Source organism: Ascidiella aspersa, chromosome 6, assembly GCF_963924565.1.
Source record: "Ascidiella aspersa chromosome 6, kaAscAspe10.2, whole genome shotgun sequence".
In the NCBI taxonomy this organism is placed as follows: domain Eukaryota; kingdom Metazoa; phylum Chordata; class Ascidiacea; order Phlebobranchia; family Ascidiidae; genus Ascidiella; species Ascidiella aspersa.
In genome coordinates, this window is record NC_139452.1 from 14,347,999 (window position 1) to 14,363,176 (window position 15,178).

The 15,178-nt window shown below is 38.0% G+C and overlaps 1 protein-coding gene across 1 annotated transcript; it reads right to left on the reverse strand.

The window, feature by feature from the left end:
* Window positions 1-291: 291 nt before the first annotated feature.
* LOC146140045 (zinc transporter ZIP3-like) lies at window positions 292-4,735 on the reverse strand. The gene is made up of 3 exons (XM_083391639.1): window positions 4,246-4,735; window positions 3,447-3,550; window positions 292-2,247 (listed from the first exon to the last, which is right to left on the reverse strand). The coding sequence occupies exons 1-3, from the start codon at window positions 4,638-4,640 to the stop codon at window positions 1,586-1,588; spliced, it is 1,161 nt and encodes a 386-aa protein (XP_083247765.1). The 5' UTR covers window positions 4,641-4,735; the 3' UTR covers window positions 292-1,585.
* Window positions 4,736-15,178: the final 10,443 nt, after the last annotated feature.

Here is a 15,178-nt window from a genome sequence, read left to right on the forward strand (position 1 = left end):
AAGAGTACGAGAACTGTGTGCGAAAATTAAAATAAAATATTTAAATGCACTTATTTGGCTAATCTGTCGGTAAGGACCGTACCAGAGTTTTTTTTTAGCAGGAAACAATTCACCCAAATGGCACTCTGAATAAATCGCATATGGCCGAAAATTGTTTTAACTGAAAGGCATAAAATAAACGTAAGATATGGCTGAGAAACCACCAACCAGAGTTTATTGAAGCAGGGAGTGTGTTTAACTTTAGCTCAGGTTCAAAAAAAGCAAATTTGTAAACCCATGCTTCATTTGGGTTACTGTTCAAACTGCATTAAATAAAATGGCGAAATCTATTTTGAAAGGTTTTGTCCTGTTTACAATTACGTCAGAGTCTTTACCACCTTTATGCCACGGGGCTACTGTATGACAAAGTGCCTTTAAAAGACAAGGAAAAGACAACCGGGTGGCCAAATAAATTGCCTCGAGTATAGTTCTTTGCTATTGATTCAGGCTTAGAATTTAGGTCACCTCAATAAGTTGGGACAAATCACCAGAGCGGGAACACATCGTCTTACATCAGTGGACCTTCGCTTTTTATATTCGCATGCATGTTTGGCGAGCGAATACGTCGCCCAGCTCCCAGAGAGCAAAACAGGCGATTCTCGAGCGCGAGTGAAAGGCTGCAAATATCGCGTGCTGCGTGCAAAACCAGCTAACCCCGCCTGGGGCGCTCAATTAACAAACATCGCTGTGCCGAGCGCAAAATTTGATGAGGTGCAGAGACAAAGGCGACAAGTATGCAGGTGGTCGTGTGCAAAAGTTGTCCACTGTTGTTTTTAAACTCCGCCGCGCAAATATTTGACGAGTTTATTAATGCGTTATGGCGTATTAATTTTCCCGTGAAGCCAACATGGTTCTTTGTGTGCAACGGGAAGTGATGCAAGTGGAGGTTTGATACAACACGTGTGTGATCTCGTGCGTGATATTCTTAGGTGGAAAAGGAATAAGAATGTATCATGAAACGAGATATGCTAAATTGGTTTAAAAAACAAAAACGCGGTAAAGCACCTTTCGGACCTCAAGTTTTTGATAAACATATAGACGTAGAGTTTTGTTACTTTTTGACGTTACCTGTTAAACAAATACAACAACATAAAAGGTAAATTTACGAATATTATCACAAGAAATTAAAAAACTAAACAAAATATGTTAAAACAAAATGATTGGATAGATAGGGGAAACATAAATTTAATGTTCGTCATGGCAGTGTAAGTTTTTAAACTAAAAATAATCCTGCAGTTTTAGTATCAAATACAGCAAAAAGGTAAAACGACTCAAAGTGATGTGAACGATTTGTTGGGGATGTGTGTCATTTCAAACTTTTTGAAAATAAAATACAATAGATCGGACTTGGGGATGGCCGTGAGACGGAGATAACTGGATCATTCGTTTGAGTGTAAAGTTCGAGGTATTCGCGCTATTAACGCGTTTCATGCACAGCAGACTTCCGGAGACGAACCTCGTTTTGCGCACGGGCTGCGTATGACAGCGCGGCGAATTAGCAGAAGACCCCTGAAAAGGCAAATAGGTGCGGTGCGCAAAAGGCGATTTACATGTGCTGTGCAAAGATGGTACCGAGCACTGCGCCGTAGCCAACCAGCAGCGACACGACCTTGATCAGGCGGTTGCCGCTGGTTTCAAACTCGCGCACTAGCACCTCGAAGAATGTGATATAGAGGAAGGTGCCGGTGGCGATGGCCTGCAGTATGGCGTTGACCAGCACTGTACCTGAATCATCACCGCCGGTCACTTTGATAATTATGCCCACGGCAATGCCAACGGGCGACATGAAGGCGAAGATGAGGGCGGCGGCTACGATTCGCTTTACCGCCTGCTTGGAGCGCACAAGGTTGGTGCCCATACTGAACGCCATCAGGCATTTGTGGAAGAGCACGGCAACGAATATGGCCAGAACAGAGCCGGTGTCCTCCTGTAGGCCCACCGCAATGCCTTCGAGAAGCGAGTGCACCGACAGCGTGGCGACCAGCATGAGGGACCTGATGGCTGAGTGGTCGTGACTTGGCGTGTCAGCTTCCGAGCCGTGATCATGATGGTCGTCCACTTTGCTGTGCGACGCTTTCTGGTCGGTTCTGCTCCTTTGGCGCTCCGACATCTCCAGTTGCTCCCCCGCCTCCACTTCCAGCGGCCTTTCGCTCCTCCGCAGTACTTTCCTCCGCTGCCGCCAGTGATTCAGTCCGTGGGCTCCCTGCTCTGTTGAAGGAAGTTGCGGCTTTAAACACGTTGCGACTAAAAGTGAGTCCTGGCCAATGAACTGTGTTGAAGTAAATGATCGAACTCAAAACGATTGGTAATGACTAATGACTGGCTCACAATATTAGTGCACAAAATTGTATAAGTTCGTTTTGAACCAAATTATTTAAAGGTTAATCAGAACACAAGCCTCTATGTATATATTGTCCATTTTAATCAAAAAGTCTCAATAAAATAGAAAAAACGTCATATAAAATTTCGTGTCAGTAATGACCACATACTGTTATAATGAAGTAAGGACACCGTAAACGTTTTACCGTGACTTTTAAACTTTTGACCCGACAAAAGGAAATTACTATAGGAATGTCTATTTCCGAATAAGCGTGATCAATTGTCAGGCGCGGATAAGCCTGATATAGTATACTTGTTCGGGAGAGCCATGAAAAACGTGACGCCACAAAGTTTGGAGAGATGTTACTTTCAATAAAAGTCTTGTTATTTTCAATTAAATTCTATATAGTACAATTGGTTATCGATTCACAGAAAAGTGAAAAAACTACGACTTTTCAACTTGCCTAAAATTAAAAATTAAATTTTACAATTTTAGGATGGTATGGCCACGTGCCTTTCTATCTTGGATTCGCCACAGTCAATCTTTCACAATTGTATATTTTGCATGTATATTAAACCTAATATTACTTTTATATATTCCGATCGGAACAACTTATGTTTATAAGGAAATACAAAACAATGTTCTTTATACTTGGGTACAATTTTAAAATAATTTGTTTAATAAGGTTGAAAAAGTCATTATTCAATAAAAAGAATTCGGTTGAAAAATCGCTTTTTTACAAGGTTTACAAAGGCCTGTGTTTTGGTTGCTGGTACCAAAAGTTTTTTGATATTACAATGTTAGTTTACACCCATTGTTTAAAATGTATTTGTATCAATGATTAAGATAAAATATCTCAGATGTTTTCAAAGATAATTCCAAGCAAATAAAAGGCCGGATCATTGAGGTAAAGTACATGTGACCGAATTTTCTACTGGGTGTACAAAATAAATGGCCAGGCTTATTTGGAGAAATCTAAATGTACAAAACCTTTTGTAACATCCCAGTTTTACCCCGCACCTTGGTTGCATGCGCCGAATTTCGACAATAGCCAAATACTTACAGCACGTGCACTGTGCACACTCACCGATCGATAAAATGAGAAAGAGGCCACAGGTGATCACGATTTCGGCGATCGGCATTAGGGCCACTTCCTCCTCGCCTTCGTCCGAAGTGATGTTCACTGGTGGGCTGCAAATGTGATTTGGAGTGACTCGTTATAAAATAGTGTGCTTTAGATGACCAAAAAATTAATTTCATTGAAGCTCTGAAATCAATTTTTAAATGGGGGAAATCTTTAATATTGACAATTATTTTAATTTGGTAATAAAATCATGTATTTATTAAAATATTATTTATATATTTAAGAAAAACATGATTGCAATATTTGCTGTTGAAAATTAATTGCCACACAGGCCGTTTGATTTGACGTTCAAGCAGGTTGTCTGGCACAAATAAACTACAAGTTACATGCTGGCCTTTATATATAACTCAAATCAACACATTGTCAGTATACATCAACACATAGTGTTTTGCGAAAATCGTTTTTACGGGTTAATCGGTGATCGTTGCAATCTATCACGTCCGATTGCGCTTTTACCATCCTTCGGCAAATGTCATACGAGTTCGCTTTTACACGACTGAAAACCAAAAATCCTATGTTGCACGCTGTCGTCCCTTCAAAGCGAAAGGTAACAAAAGGAAAGTTTTCACAGTCTCTACATAGTTACCATTTTACAGGAATATTAAAGGTGTTACAAAAAGATGTTTTGCATGTAAATATAGCGAAAGGCCGTTGTGTTTAAAAATATTATGCTTAGGGGGTGAAGCATTAAAAAAAAACATTGTACGGACCAGAGCTGCCATTTCATGCGACAGTCAATCACCTGGGATTTCGCTTCGGCCAAGCGATCTGAAACGTTTCGAAGCTCTCCCGGATCTCCGGCAATAGACCCAGAAAGCTGGTGGCGAGGAAGATGCCACCGGCGAAGCAGTTAAGGGCGCTAATGGCCACCTTGGCACGGGACTTGCGAGCCTTCGTCGAGTCCTGTCTAAGCGGTGCGGAGTTGTCCGCTAAGGGTGTCTTCGCGCCCTTTTCGTCGCAACAGAAGAAGACGTCGCGCCACGTTGAAACTCGCCCGTCACTGGCGTTGGTCATGCGGCGGCGCCTGCGGCGTCTTTGGGCCGTGTAGCGAATGCATATCAGTGGAAGAAGGGCGGCTAACAGAGTTGAGATGAGCAGGCCGAAGATGATAAGGATTTTGGTCGTGGTCACGTCCATTTTTCTTTGATGGCAACGCGCTTCGGTCGCTACTTTTGATGCTACAATCGGAACATTTTTTCGCGGATATTTTTTAACGACGCTTCCTTATCGGTTTTACACCTGTCAAGTTAAAAGAGTTGTAAACATTAACTGCATTTATGTATTTTCACACAATGTACGATTTGTAAGGAAGCTTGTTTAAAGTATAATGCCGTGTACTAAGGATTGCAATCCCGGAGTATTCTTAACCAACGCTGACGTATATAGCTGATATTGCTAACCTTATGAACTTGTTCAAGCTACATGTTGCCGCTATCTAAAATTAAGCATGGGATAAAGGATGAGAAGTACGTGTGAAAACGTGTCCCTAATTTTCTAAATCTTCACAACTGCTATCCTTAAAAGTTTGTTTTAATTCCTCCACTTCGCATAATTAAAAGTGTCATAATTATTTTCTACGAATTTTGTACTATACTGCCTGGCGATTTACTATTATTAAACTAAGTACTTTCTGTGACATGTGTCAATCGGTTGCAATTCACTCAAAATGTCAATTTTGGGTACCAGAGCAACAACGATTTTCTAAGGCCCTTCTCTCCAACAACTAAATAACAATAATTAAGTACACTCAGTTTTAACATTTGACTTCGTGATGATAAACGCACCTTTCTACACCGTACTCCACAACATTGAAGCATCAAACTACTAGAATCAGCCAAACAATTGACAAATACCATATTACCAATATCCGTGAAAACCAAAACCATGCTTCGTCAAAATAAGGAAAAAGCAAAATGGCACCTTGTACAACATATAACTATACCCAGTGTGTTTTATTTTACACCACCCTCGCTTTAGGCCTTGAAGTGCTCACATATAAGCCGCGGGCCATTTGCAATTTAAAATCAATAGCACCTTTATGAATTGCAAACATCGGGCATCGAGGGTCGCTGACTGGCCCTTCTTTTGTAACAGCATCACTCATCAACGCGATTAACTGGCTACTAATAAGTCGATAAGCTGTGCTTTGAAACAGACTGGTGTCTGCTGCTTCGATGACTCACGAGGTGACAGAAAAGCTTTCACTGGTTGTCGACAAATAAGGACTTGCTATTTCCAACACACTCCAAGATAAGCGAGGCGCGATTGTCAGTTTTATCGCATATCCGGGGTTCCAAGAGACAGATTAAAAATACGCAGCGTGATTAGATTGCACGTCTCAGAGTTCTGTTTCTCTCTAAATACGTGGCCACAGGTAGGCACACCACGCTGAACCATGCAAACCTGTTGGGCTGGAGAAACACTATGATATTTTTAAGAAAATAACATTGCATATACAGTACAGTTTGAATTTCAACTTGACTGTTCTGTTGTGACGGCTAGTTCAACATAACAATATACTGTAAACGCCAATAAAAACATTATCACTTTCTTTCTTGTAAGCATGACGTTCCATCGGAAGTCACGGTTGTCTCAAATTTGATATTAGGCCTTGCAATTTCTTGGATTATTTTGTTGAACGTATCGATTAAACGCCGAGGTATATTGATTGAGCGCGACCGATTACTTGGCAATGGTTTTGTTTTACATCCCCTGCTTCGTGTAATAGTTAACCACCTTGCTAAACGCGACATTTATCGCTAACGTGCTTCAAGCAAATGGTAGGCCTATACATTTCACTTTTAAAAAAAATAGGGGCCCTGTCTGAGCGTTTACTTCGACAATTGTTTCTCCATTTAGGTTTTAGCTGGTGAAACGTAAATCCAAATACTTGTTAGGCAACAGGTTGTGCAATATCTGAACCTATAAATCTGTGCAGCATAGCCTTACACTTGAAAATTGCACTACAAAAACGTAATTTAGGCCACTTGGCACCTTTATGTTGCTTACTGCTGCTAATTACGAATCATGCACATCAAACTCTGCTTAAGAAAATGTCACATTAGATTCGACTGATGTCATTATCTACAGTCACTCTAGTGTAGGGGTGACATGCATGGCACACTGACGATAATAGTGTGTCATGGCTAAGCGAAATCACAATTTGCTTAAAACAACAATGCACTTCTGGTAAATGTATACGTGTGTTAACATCATCAGATGGAAGTTTCGACATTCAGTGACAGACAGTTTCACCCGGCCTGACGAGGTCGTCAAGGCAAACACAAAACAGGGACTGTTTCTTTTATCAATCGCTAAAATTTCCTTTATCAATCGCTAAGCTAGTAGTTGGTGCAGTTTTGCTTTCACATTTCCTGCTCACATCCAAAATCGATTTCATACTTTCTCGATGCTTTTCCGGGTTTTTTGGACATGTCGGTTTTAATGTTTGTTGTTGCGCGCGTATTGGTGTTAAAGTTTGAATACATTTTTAGGTTAGGCAAACTACAAACAACATATAGTCAATTTTAGTGACGTCGTAGTTATCCTACACAGCTGCTTTAGTTGTACAGTCTTGTATGTCACGATAATGATGCGTATGAAAGCGCCTGTATCAAAAAGTGCTTAACAATTCATGCTTTAAACTGACCAAATGTCACAAACTCTTTAGGTCGACAACTATAAACGCTTAACTTTAGTGTGTTTAAAGCTTACTGCATTCACAGATATGCACTCGCACAAACCACTGTCTAACACGGAACTGTTATCTTATTTTGCGAGCTCAAGGAACATGCGGCACCAATTTAAATCCCAGCAGAAGTCACAATCAGTGTGCATTGCTTTACAGACTGGGAGCGCAGCCAGGATTTAATGCAGCCAACTACCACAGCGCGGCTGTTGCACCGGTCGATTGGTATAAAATGGTTTCAGTCACGCTTCGGTGCATTTCTCAACCGGGTGCGACCAAGGCGGGACAGATTTTCCTTGGCAGGAAATTGACGTAGGCATAACTACCTCATATCGTTGGGGCCTGGGGTGTTGTATGTTTGTGACATTCAATTTAATCTGACCGTTTCTCTGAATACAATGTTATTTCTAACATAAGGTACATAAAGGTTTACTCACTTCTTAATATCACCGCCAACGCCAACTTCAATGGCGGAGGGCGGGGTGGGGGACGATAAAATTTGAGATTTTACTAAAAATAAGTGCCCTTTTTTATTTGGAATTGTTGGTAACAAATTTGCAGCTTTCTTCTAACGTAAGGTCGAGTTTTCCACTTTTTTAACAGTTTGACGGCATCACCAAGCTGACGTATTATATTCAAGTGCACATAAAGAAGATGCGATTTAACCATAAACAGTCGTGTACAAATTAAATGAGTCAAGTAGCTCATAACTTTTTTTTACAATTTGTTATATTTATTTTCCCCAACATGACATTTTCAAAACAGTTTTTAACAACCTGTGTGGTCACCTGAAGCTTTAGCATCTATTCCACTAGATTTGGTATTGAGTGAACAAACATTTTAAAATGTTGTTGTACTGCGAGGTATCTATACCAACTCTATGTTTGTATGGAAATCGCGTTTTTTAAGCGGGGTTTATTTAACATGGACCAAATATTTTCGATTATAGGTACATGTCAGGCAAGCTTCCCGGCTCAACTAAACATTTATTTCAACTTATTAGTGAAATTGTTTCGCTTTATTGGACTATAATGTGGCGCAAAATTTTGCTGGAAGTGGAATGTTCTTCTTCTGAAAAAAAGCCCTTCGCATGTCAAGTCACCGTTCGTGAGGTTATTTTAAGTTGACGAACCGAATTTATCATTCCTTCAACTGGTGTAAAGTTTAAACAGCAGAAAAGCTGAAACAACCTCATAATATTTTTTATGAGGATGTTTTGCTGTATGATTAAAATGCGATTTATTAAAACGCCTTCTAGCATTATTGTACGCCACAGGATACGTCCAAACAATTGTGAAGAAAGTTACCAAGACGTTAAAATAGATGCTTTCTATTGGACGAAAACCGCGCTTGATTTGAAAATAGGAAAATTTATAGCACTCTACAAATTTTCGTCGAGTGTCTACTATCAAGTCTGTGGAACCTGCGTTTTTGTTTTAAGAAACAGATGATCGTGGTAGAATTAGTTTGCCGTTGTTAAGAGATAGGTCCCTTAATTGTGTAAAGAAACTAGCAGCGGACGAGTTTTACCAAACAAAAAACGCACCGTGCTGAGCTTTATCCATCTATTTTACATAAACACACACTCTTGGACAGACCTGGGAAAACTATACGGCCGGCGGGTCAAATTCGACCCGCAAAGCAATTCAATCCGCTACGACGCTTACTTTTTATCAAACATTTTTAATAGAAATATGTCTTTACGTTTTTTCGTTATTATGGAATATTTTATTGAATAAATTATACGGGCCAGGGCTCCTCACTTATTCCTATACTCTTTCCAGCTTGTCAAAACTAAAATATTTATAGCTATTTTTACAAATGAATCGCACTTTATATTAAGACTATTTCAAATCCCTTTTTTGATCCGGGGGGCCAAGATATTTTTCGTCCCTCATTTGGCCCCTTGTTTAGAAAAATTGCCCATCCCTGCCTTTGACAGTGCTTTACCCAAATAACGATGTTTAAAAGAAAGGTTACAACATTATATACTCGGTAATCGTTACAGTCTTTCCAGGTAGAAAAGTGTCAGTGGTGTAACGAAATTTCTACGAAAAAACTGTTTTCTAAATATAGCGATTGAGCCATCCTTATACTTTTACTCCAAAGTCATAAACAATAAAACTTTCAGGGAAGCCAAAGAGTGCGTTCCCGCAGATAATGGTATTTGTGTTATTAATGCCTCAATCAATCTTTTAGCGGGGGCAACCTTTAGTAATTTTGGGGGTTAAAGATGCTCGGAGAGTATAGTCGTTATTGAAAAAATAGAACAAAATTATTAAATAAGAATTAAAAATGTTTAAATCATGTTGTCCTATACCTATAGAAAAATTAACGTGAAGCCTTGTTATTTCATTCAAATACCATAAAGGCAACTTTTTTTTTTCAAGGCCGATATAAAACCACCAATGATATTACGACAATGGAGTTTGATCCGATTGGAAGTTGCGTCGAAAGTTTTTCGTGTTTTTTGTGTCAAAGAGCTTTCAAATCAATGTTGGTAACAATTTGTCATGTGATCAACACTAGGAACGCACGACAAAAAATTTTTTCCAAGTTCTTTTTGTATGTGTAAAACTAGTGTTGGCATATCTGAAGATATTTAGCTACTTCGAGAAACACCGCTACTTTGGTATTTATTGCTGTCTGTTCAGCTGCTAGAATGAACTATCGCAGTGCAGGCCTGAATGTGAAAAAAATGTAATGAATTAACGAGAATAAATATTTTATTTCCTTTAAATATACATCACAATAATCCAAGTTTTTTTTAAATAATTTATTTACGACACAACTAAACGGATAAAGATTTAATCAATGTACACCCTGCTTTAAAACTTTTGAGGTGCCACACAACAAAAATCAAGACTAGGTTTCTACAGAGCCCTGTTCACTTAAATCACTTTTTTCACTATTCGTTTGTCGCGATAAGGAGTCCAGGTGTCTATATATTACGATGTTGTTATTCTAAGGAGCATTTTCAAATTCGAAAGGGATCGGCGTTATTCAAACGGTAAATTACAAAACATGCACAAAACATTACACAATTTAGTAGGACTTCGGATTTTTCGACAATACGTGACAATATATGCACTGGATTCCTCACCGCGTTTATCGAAAGTTTCGCCGAGATCCAGTCCGTCACTTCTGCCATCACAAGTATACCGAAAACACGATCTCAAGCAGCGCTCTTGCGCTACCAAGCGTATGATACTTTAACAGTTTAACTCACCAACATAAATACGTTCACGGCCATGTTTCTGCAAATATATGTTAAACATTTTTATAAATATAACACCCAAACGATATCAAGTACCGATTGAATAAAAATGAAAGGTTAAGATAAATTATATTACAAAAGTTTCCGAGTAACACGAATCATAATTTTTCGTTTACAAACCCTTTAAGCAGATGTTGTTAACATCTTATTTGAGGTGTTATTTCCTGCTATATTTCTATATTTATATGGGCCGAAAATTTATTTTCGGGACATATCTTGTTTTTGCCGTTATTATATGGGCCGAAAATTTATTTTCGGGACATATCTTGTTTTTGCCGCTATTTATATGGGCCGAAAATTTATTTTCGGGACATATCTTGTTTTTGCCGTTATTATATGGGCCGAAAATTTATTTTCGGGACATATCTTGTTTTTGCCGTTATTCTTTTTTGGTTTCCTATGGTTTCCTATGGTTTCCTATGGTTTCCTATGGTTTCCTATGGTTTGTTTCAGACCGACTTTTGTCCGAAGCTTTATAGAAAAAGTAGACATCGTAGAACCTTCAAATTTTCAGACATGGCGTAGAGTGGTATGTAGGTGCTTTGTAAAAGTTTATGAGGCTGCACTCCCAGGGGCCTTTGCTTGGGGGGTAAAAACCTGAAATATTGCGTTTTAGCACTTTGTAGCTAACGACAGCCATCTAGCAGCAGAAAAACTTTCATACAGAATTCGTTCATATTCGCTTGCTTTGTCCAGCTCGCGTCGCGACGAGGCGGCTGCTGGCATCCCTGCTGCGCCTTATTGTCCCGCGCGTGCAACATTTGTGTTGGAAGTGGCTTGCCTAGTAAAACTATGCACATGCGACTTGCCTTTCATAAAGAGGCCTCTCTAAGTAAAAAAACCTATTGCTCTTACAACACAAAATATTTTACCACCGCAAATTTAAATGCGAATCCTACAGGCAGTGTACACATCTCTGTTAGCACATGTTGTAATTGTTGCACCATTCAAACATATCAACACCAGGTCTAAGCAAATATAATTATACAAGGGCCGCAACAACAAAAAGCTTAAGTTTAACGCATTCTTAACGACGACGTTACAAAGCTACGTCATAACATGGCGTCATAAATAAATAAATCTTGCGTTTATTGGATTTAAATTGGCAAAACTTTCAATATAAAACGTGGCTTATTAGGCACATAAACGTGTTTGCATATTGCTCAAAACTACAGATTTAAACTCTGTTTCAACAGTGATTGCTCAGACCAAGGCATGGTAAAAATTTACACAGTAAAAGTTGGAAAAAGTATAGCAAACCATAGACGTTAAATCATTTAGAGAGAATGAAAATATTGACTTTTTAAACATGCTAGCTGACCAAAATGTAATAACATGGCCGTAAGCATTATCTACGTAAATTTTTATTGATCAAATGTATGTTTCGATCATTTGCCAAAATCTACTCCATATTTGAAACCCCTTCGCTTCAAAGCCATAATTTATTATATTATTATACACAACTTATAATTGTGTGTAGATATGTTGGATTGGAGTAACATACAGAACAGGTGCAAATACGATGTTTCCAATATTCTCCAAATCGTATTTCATCGTATTGTCGCGGTAATACACAAAGAGGTAAGGCCGTGAATAAAGTTTCACCCAGCGTACAATTAACGGAGGGAAGCATTGCGAGTAGAGATGTTCAAAGCAGAATATCGGCGACACATTTATAATGCTTGCTTTAAATGCAGCGTCAGCATTTTTTCGGGCGACCAATTACTTTGCGATAAGCTTCGCCTAATAATCAAGTGTCCGCTGCAAATTTAAATGCGAAATCTTAAGGCAGTGTACGCCTCTCTGTTAGCACCTGTTGTGCATGTTGCTCCAACCAACCTACCAACATCAGGCCTAAACAACTAGCAAAACTTTCGATTTAATAGTTTGCGTATTGAGAACATAATAGTGTGTTTCATATTGTTTAAAACTACAGATTTAAAGTCTGTTTTAACAGTGATTGCTCGGACCAAGCCATGGTAAAAATTTACCGAGTAAAAGTTTGCAAAAGTATAGCAAACCATAGGCGTTAAACCATTTTAAGTCTTTGGGAGAATGATAATATTTGATTTTCAAACACGTAAGCTGGCCAAAATGTAATAAAATGGCCATACACACTATCTACGTAAATTCTATTTATCAAATATATGTTTCGATCATTTCCCAAAATCTACGCCATATTTGAATCCCTTTCGCATCAAAGGCTTAAGTGGGGAATTTTTCGGCCCATATCTGTTTTTGCTTGCAGAAACAAGTTAAGGAAAATGAAAAACAAAATATATAATATAAAATACACAATACAAAATATTAAAAAATAAAAAGTATTAAATAAAAAAAAAAATGAAAATAAAAATAAAACATAAAAAATGAAAAATTAAAACAAAAATCAAAAAAAACTAAATAAAAAAAATAAATAATAAAAATAAAAACATTAAAAAATAAAAATATTGAAAAATAAAAATAAATAATTAAGTCAATCAAAAATATTAAAAAAAAAATTGAAAAAAAAAAAAAATTAAAAATTAAAAAAAAATAACACTAAACCTTGAAAGTATACCCCCTGACAAAATAAACAACAACCGCACCCCCGTCTAGTTCTTTTTTGGTTTCCTATGGTTTCCTATGGTTTCCTATGGTTTGTTTCAGACCGAGTTTTGTCCGAAGCTTTATAGAAAAAGTAGACATCGTAGAACCTTCAAATTTTCAGACATGGCGTAGAGTGGTATGTAGGTGCTTTGTAAAAGTTTATGAGGCTGCACTCCCAGGGGCCTTTGCTTGGGGGGTAAAAACCTGAAATATTGCGTTTTAGCACTTTGTAGCTAACGACAGCCATCTAGCAGCAGAAAAACTTTCATACAGAATTCGTTCATATTCGCTTGCTTTGTCCAGCTCGCGTCGCGACGAGGCGGCTGCTGGCATCCCTGCTGCGCCCTATTGTCCCGCGCGTGCAACATTTGTGTTGGAAGTGGCTTGCCTAGTAAAACTATGCACATGCGACTTGCCTTTCATAAAGAGGCCTCTCTAAGTAAAAAAACCTATTGCTCTTACAACACAAAATATTTTACCACCGCAAATTTAAATGCGAATCCTACAGGCAGTGTACACATCTCTGTTAGCACATGTTGTAATTGTTGCACCATTCAAACATATCAACACCAGGTCTAAGCAAATATAATTATACAAGGGCCGCAACAACAAAAAGCTTAAGTTTAACGCATTCTTAACGGCGACGTTACAAAGCTACGTCATAACATGGCGTCATAAATAAATAAATCTTGCGTTTATTGGATTTAAATTGGCAAAACTTTCAATATAAAACGTGGCTTATTAGGCACATAAACGTGTTTGCATATTGCTCAAAACTACAGATTTAAACTCTGTTTCAACAGTGATTGCTCAGACCAAGGCATGGTAAAAATTTACACAGTAAAAGTTGGAAAAGTATAGCAAACCATAGACGTTAAATCATTTAGAGAGAATGAAAATATTGACTTTTTAAACATGCTAGCTGACCAAAATGTAATAACATGGCCGTAAGCATTATCTACGTAAATTTTTATTGATCAAATGTATGTTTCGATCATTTGCCAAAATCTACGCCATATTTGAACCCCCTTCGCTTCAAAGCCATAAGTTATTATATTATTATACACAACTTATAATTGTGTGTAGATATATTGGATTGGAGTAACATACAGAACAGGTGCAAATAGCAAATATTCTCCAAATACGATGTTTCCAATATTCTCCAAATCGTATTTCATCGTATTGTCGCGGTAATACACAAAGAGGTAAGGCCGTGAATAAAGTTTCACCCACCGTACAATTAACGGAGGGAAGCATTTCGTGTAGGGATGTTCAAGGCAGAATATCGGCGACACATTTATAATGCTTGCTTTAAATGCGGCGTCAGCATTTTTTGGGGCGACCAATTACTTCGCGATAAGCTTCGCCTAATAATTAAGTGTCAATAGGGTGTATTTACCGCCGCAAGTTTAAATGCGAAATCTTAAGGCAGTCTATGCCTCTCTGTTAGCACCTGTTGTGCATCTTGCTCCAACCAGCATACCAACATCAGGCCTAAACTTATCTAGCAAAACTTTCGATTTAATAGTTTGCGTATTAGGCACGTAATAGTGTTTTTCATATTGTTTGAAACGACAGATTTAAAGCCTGTTTTAACAGTGATTGCTCGGACCAAGCTATGGTAAAAAATTACCTAGTGAAAGTTTGCAAAAGTATAGCAAACCATAGGCGTTAAACCATTTTTAGTCTTTAAGAGAATGATAATATTTGATTTTCAAACACGTAAGATGGTCAAAATTTAATAAAATAGCCATATGCATTATCTAAGTAAATTCTATTTATCAAATATATGTTTCGATCATTCCCCAAATTCTACGCCATATTTGAACCACTTTCGCATCAAAGGCATATTTTAAGTGGGGAAGTTTTCGGCCCATATCTGTTTTTGCTTGCAGAAACAAGTTAAGGAAAATGAAAAACAAAATATATAATGTAAAGTACACAATACAAAATATTAAAAAAAAATTAAAAAAAAAAAATTAAAATAAAGTAAAAATTAAAAATAAACACTAAGCCCTGAAATATATTCCCTGACAAAATATACAACAACCGCACCCCCGTCTAGTTCTTTTTTGGTTTCCTATGGTTTCCTATGGTTTGTTTCAGACCGACTTTTGTCCGAAG

Bases quoted from the DNA above. Each gene is read 5' to 3' on its own strand.
- LOC146140045 (XM_083391639.1), bottom strand. From the start codon at position 4,640: ATGGACGTGACCACGACCAAAATCCTTATCATCTTCGGCCTGCTCATC. The intron at 3,551-4,245 runs GTGATTGACTGT...TCACATTTGCAG, and splicing joins TGGCCGAAGCGAAATCCCAG to CCCACCAGTGAACATCACTT. The intron at 2,248-3,446 runs GTGAGTGTGCAC...TTCCTTCAACAG, and splicing joins CTTTCTCATTTTATCGATCG to AGCAGGGAGCCCACGGACTG.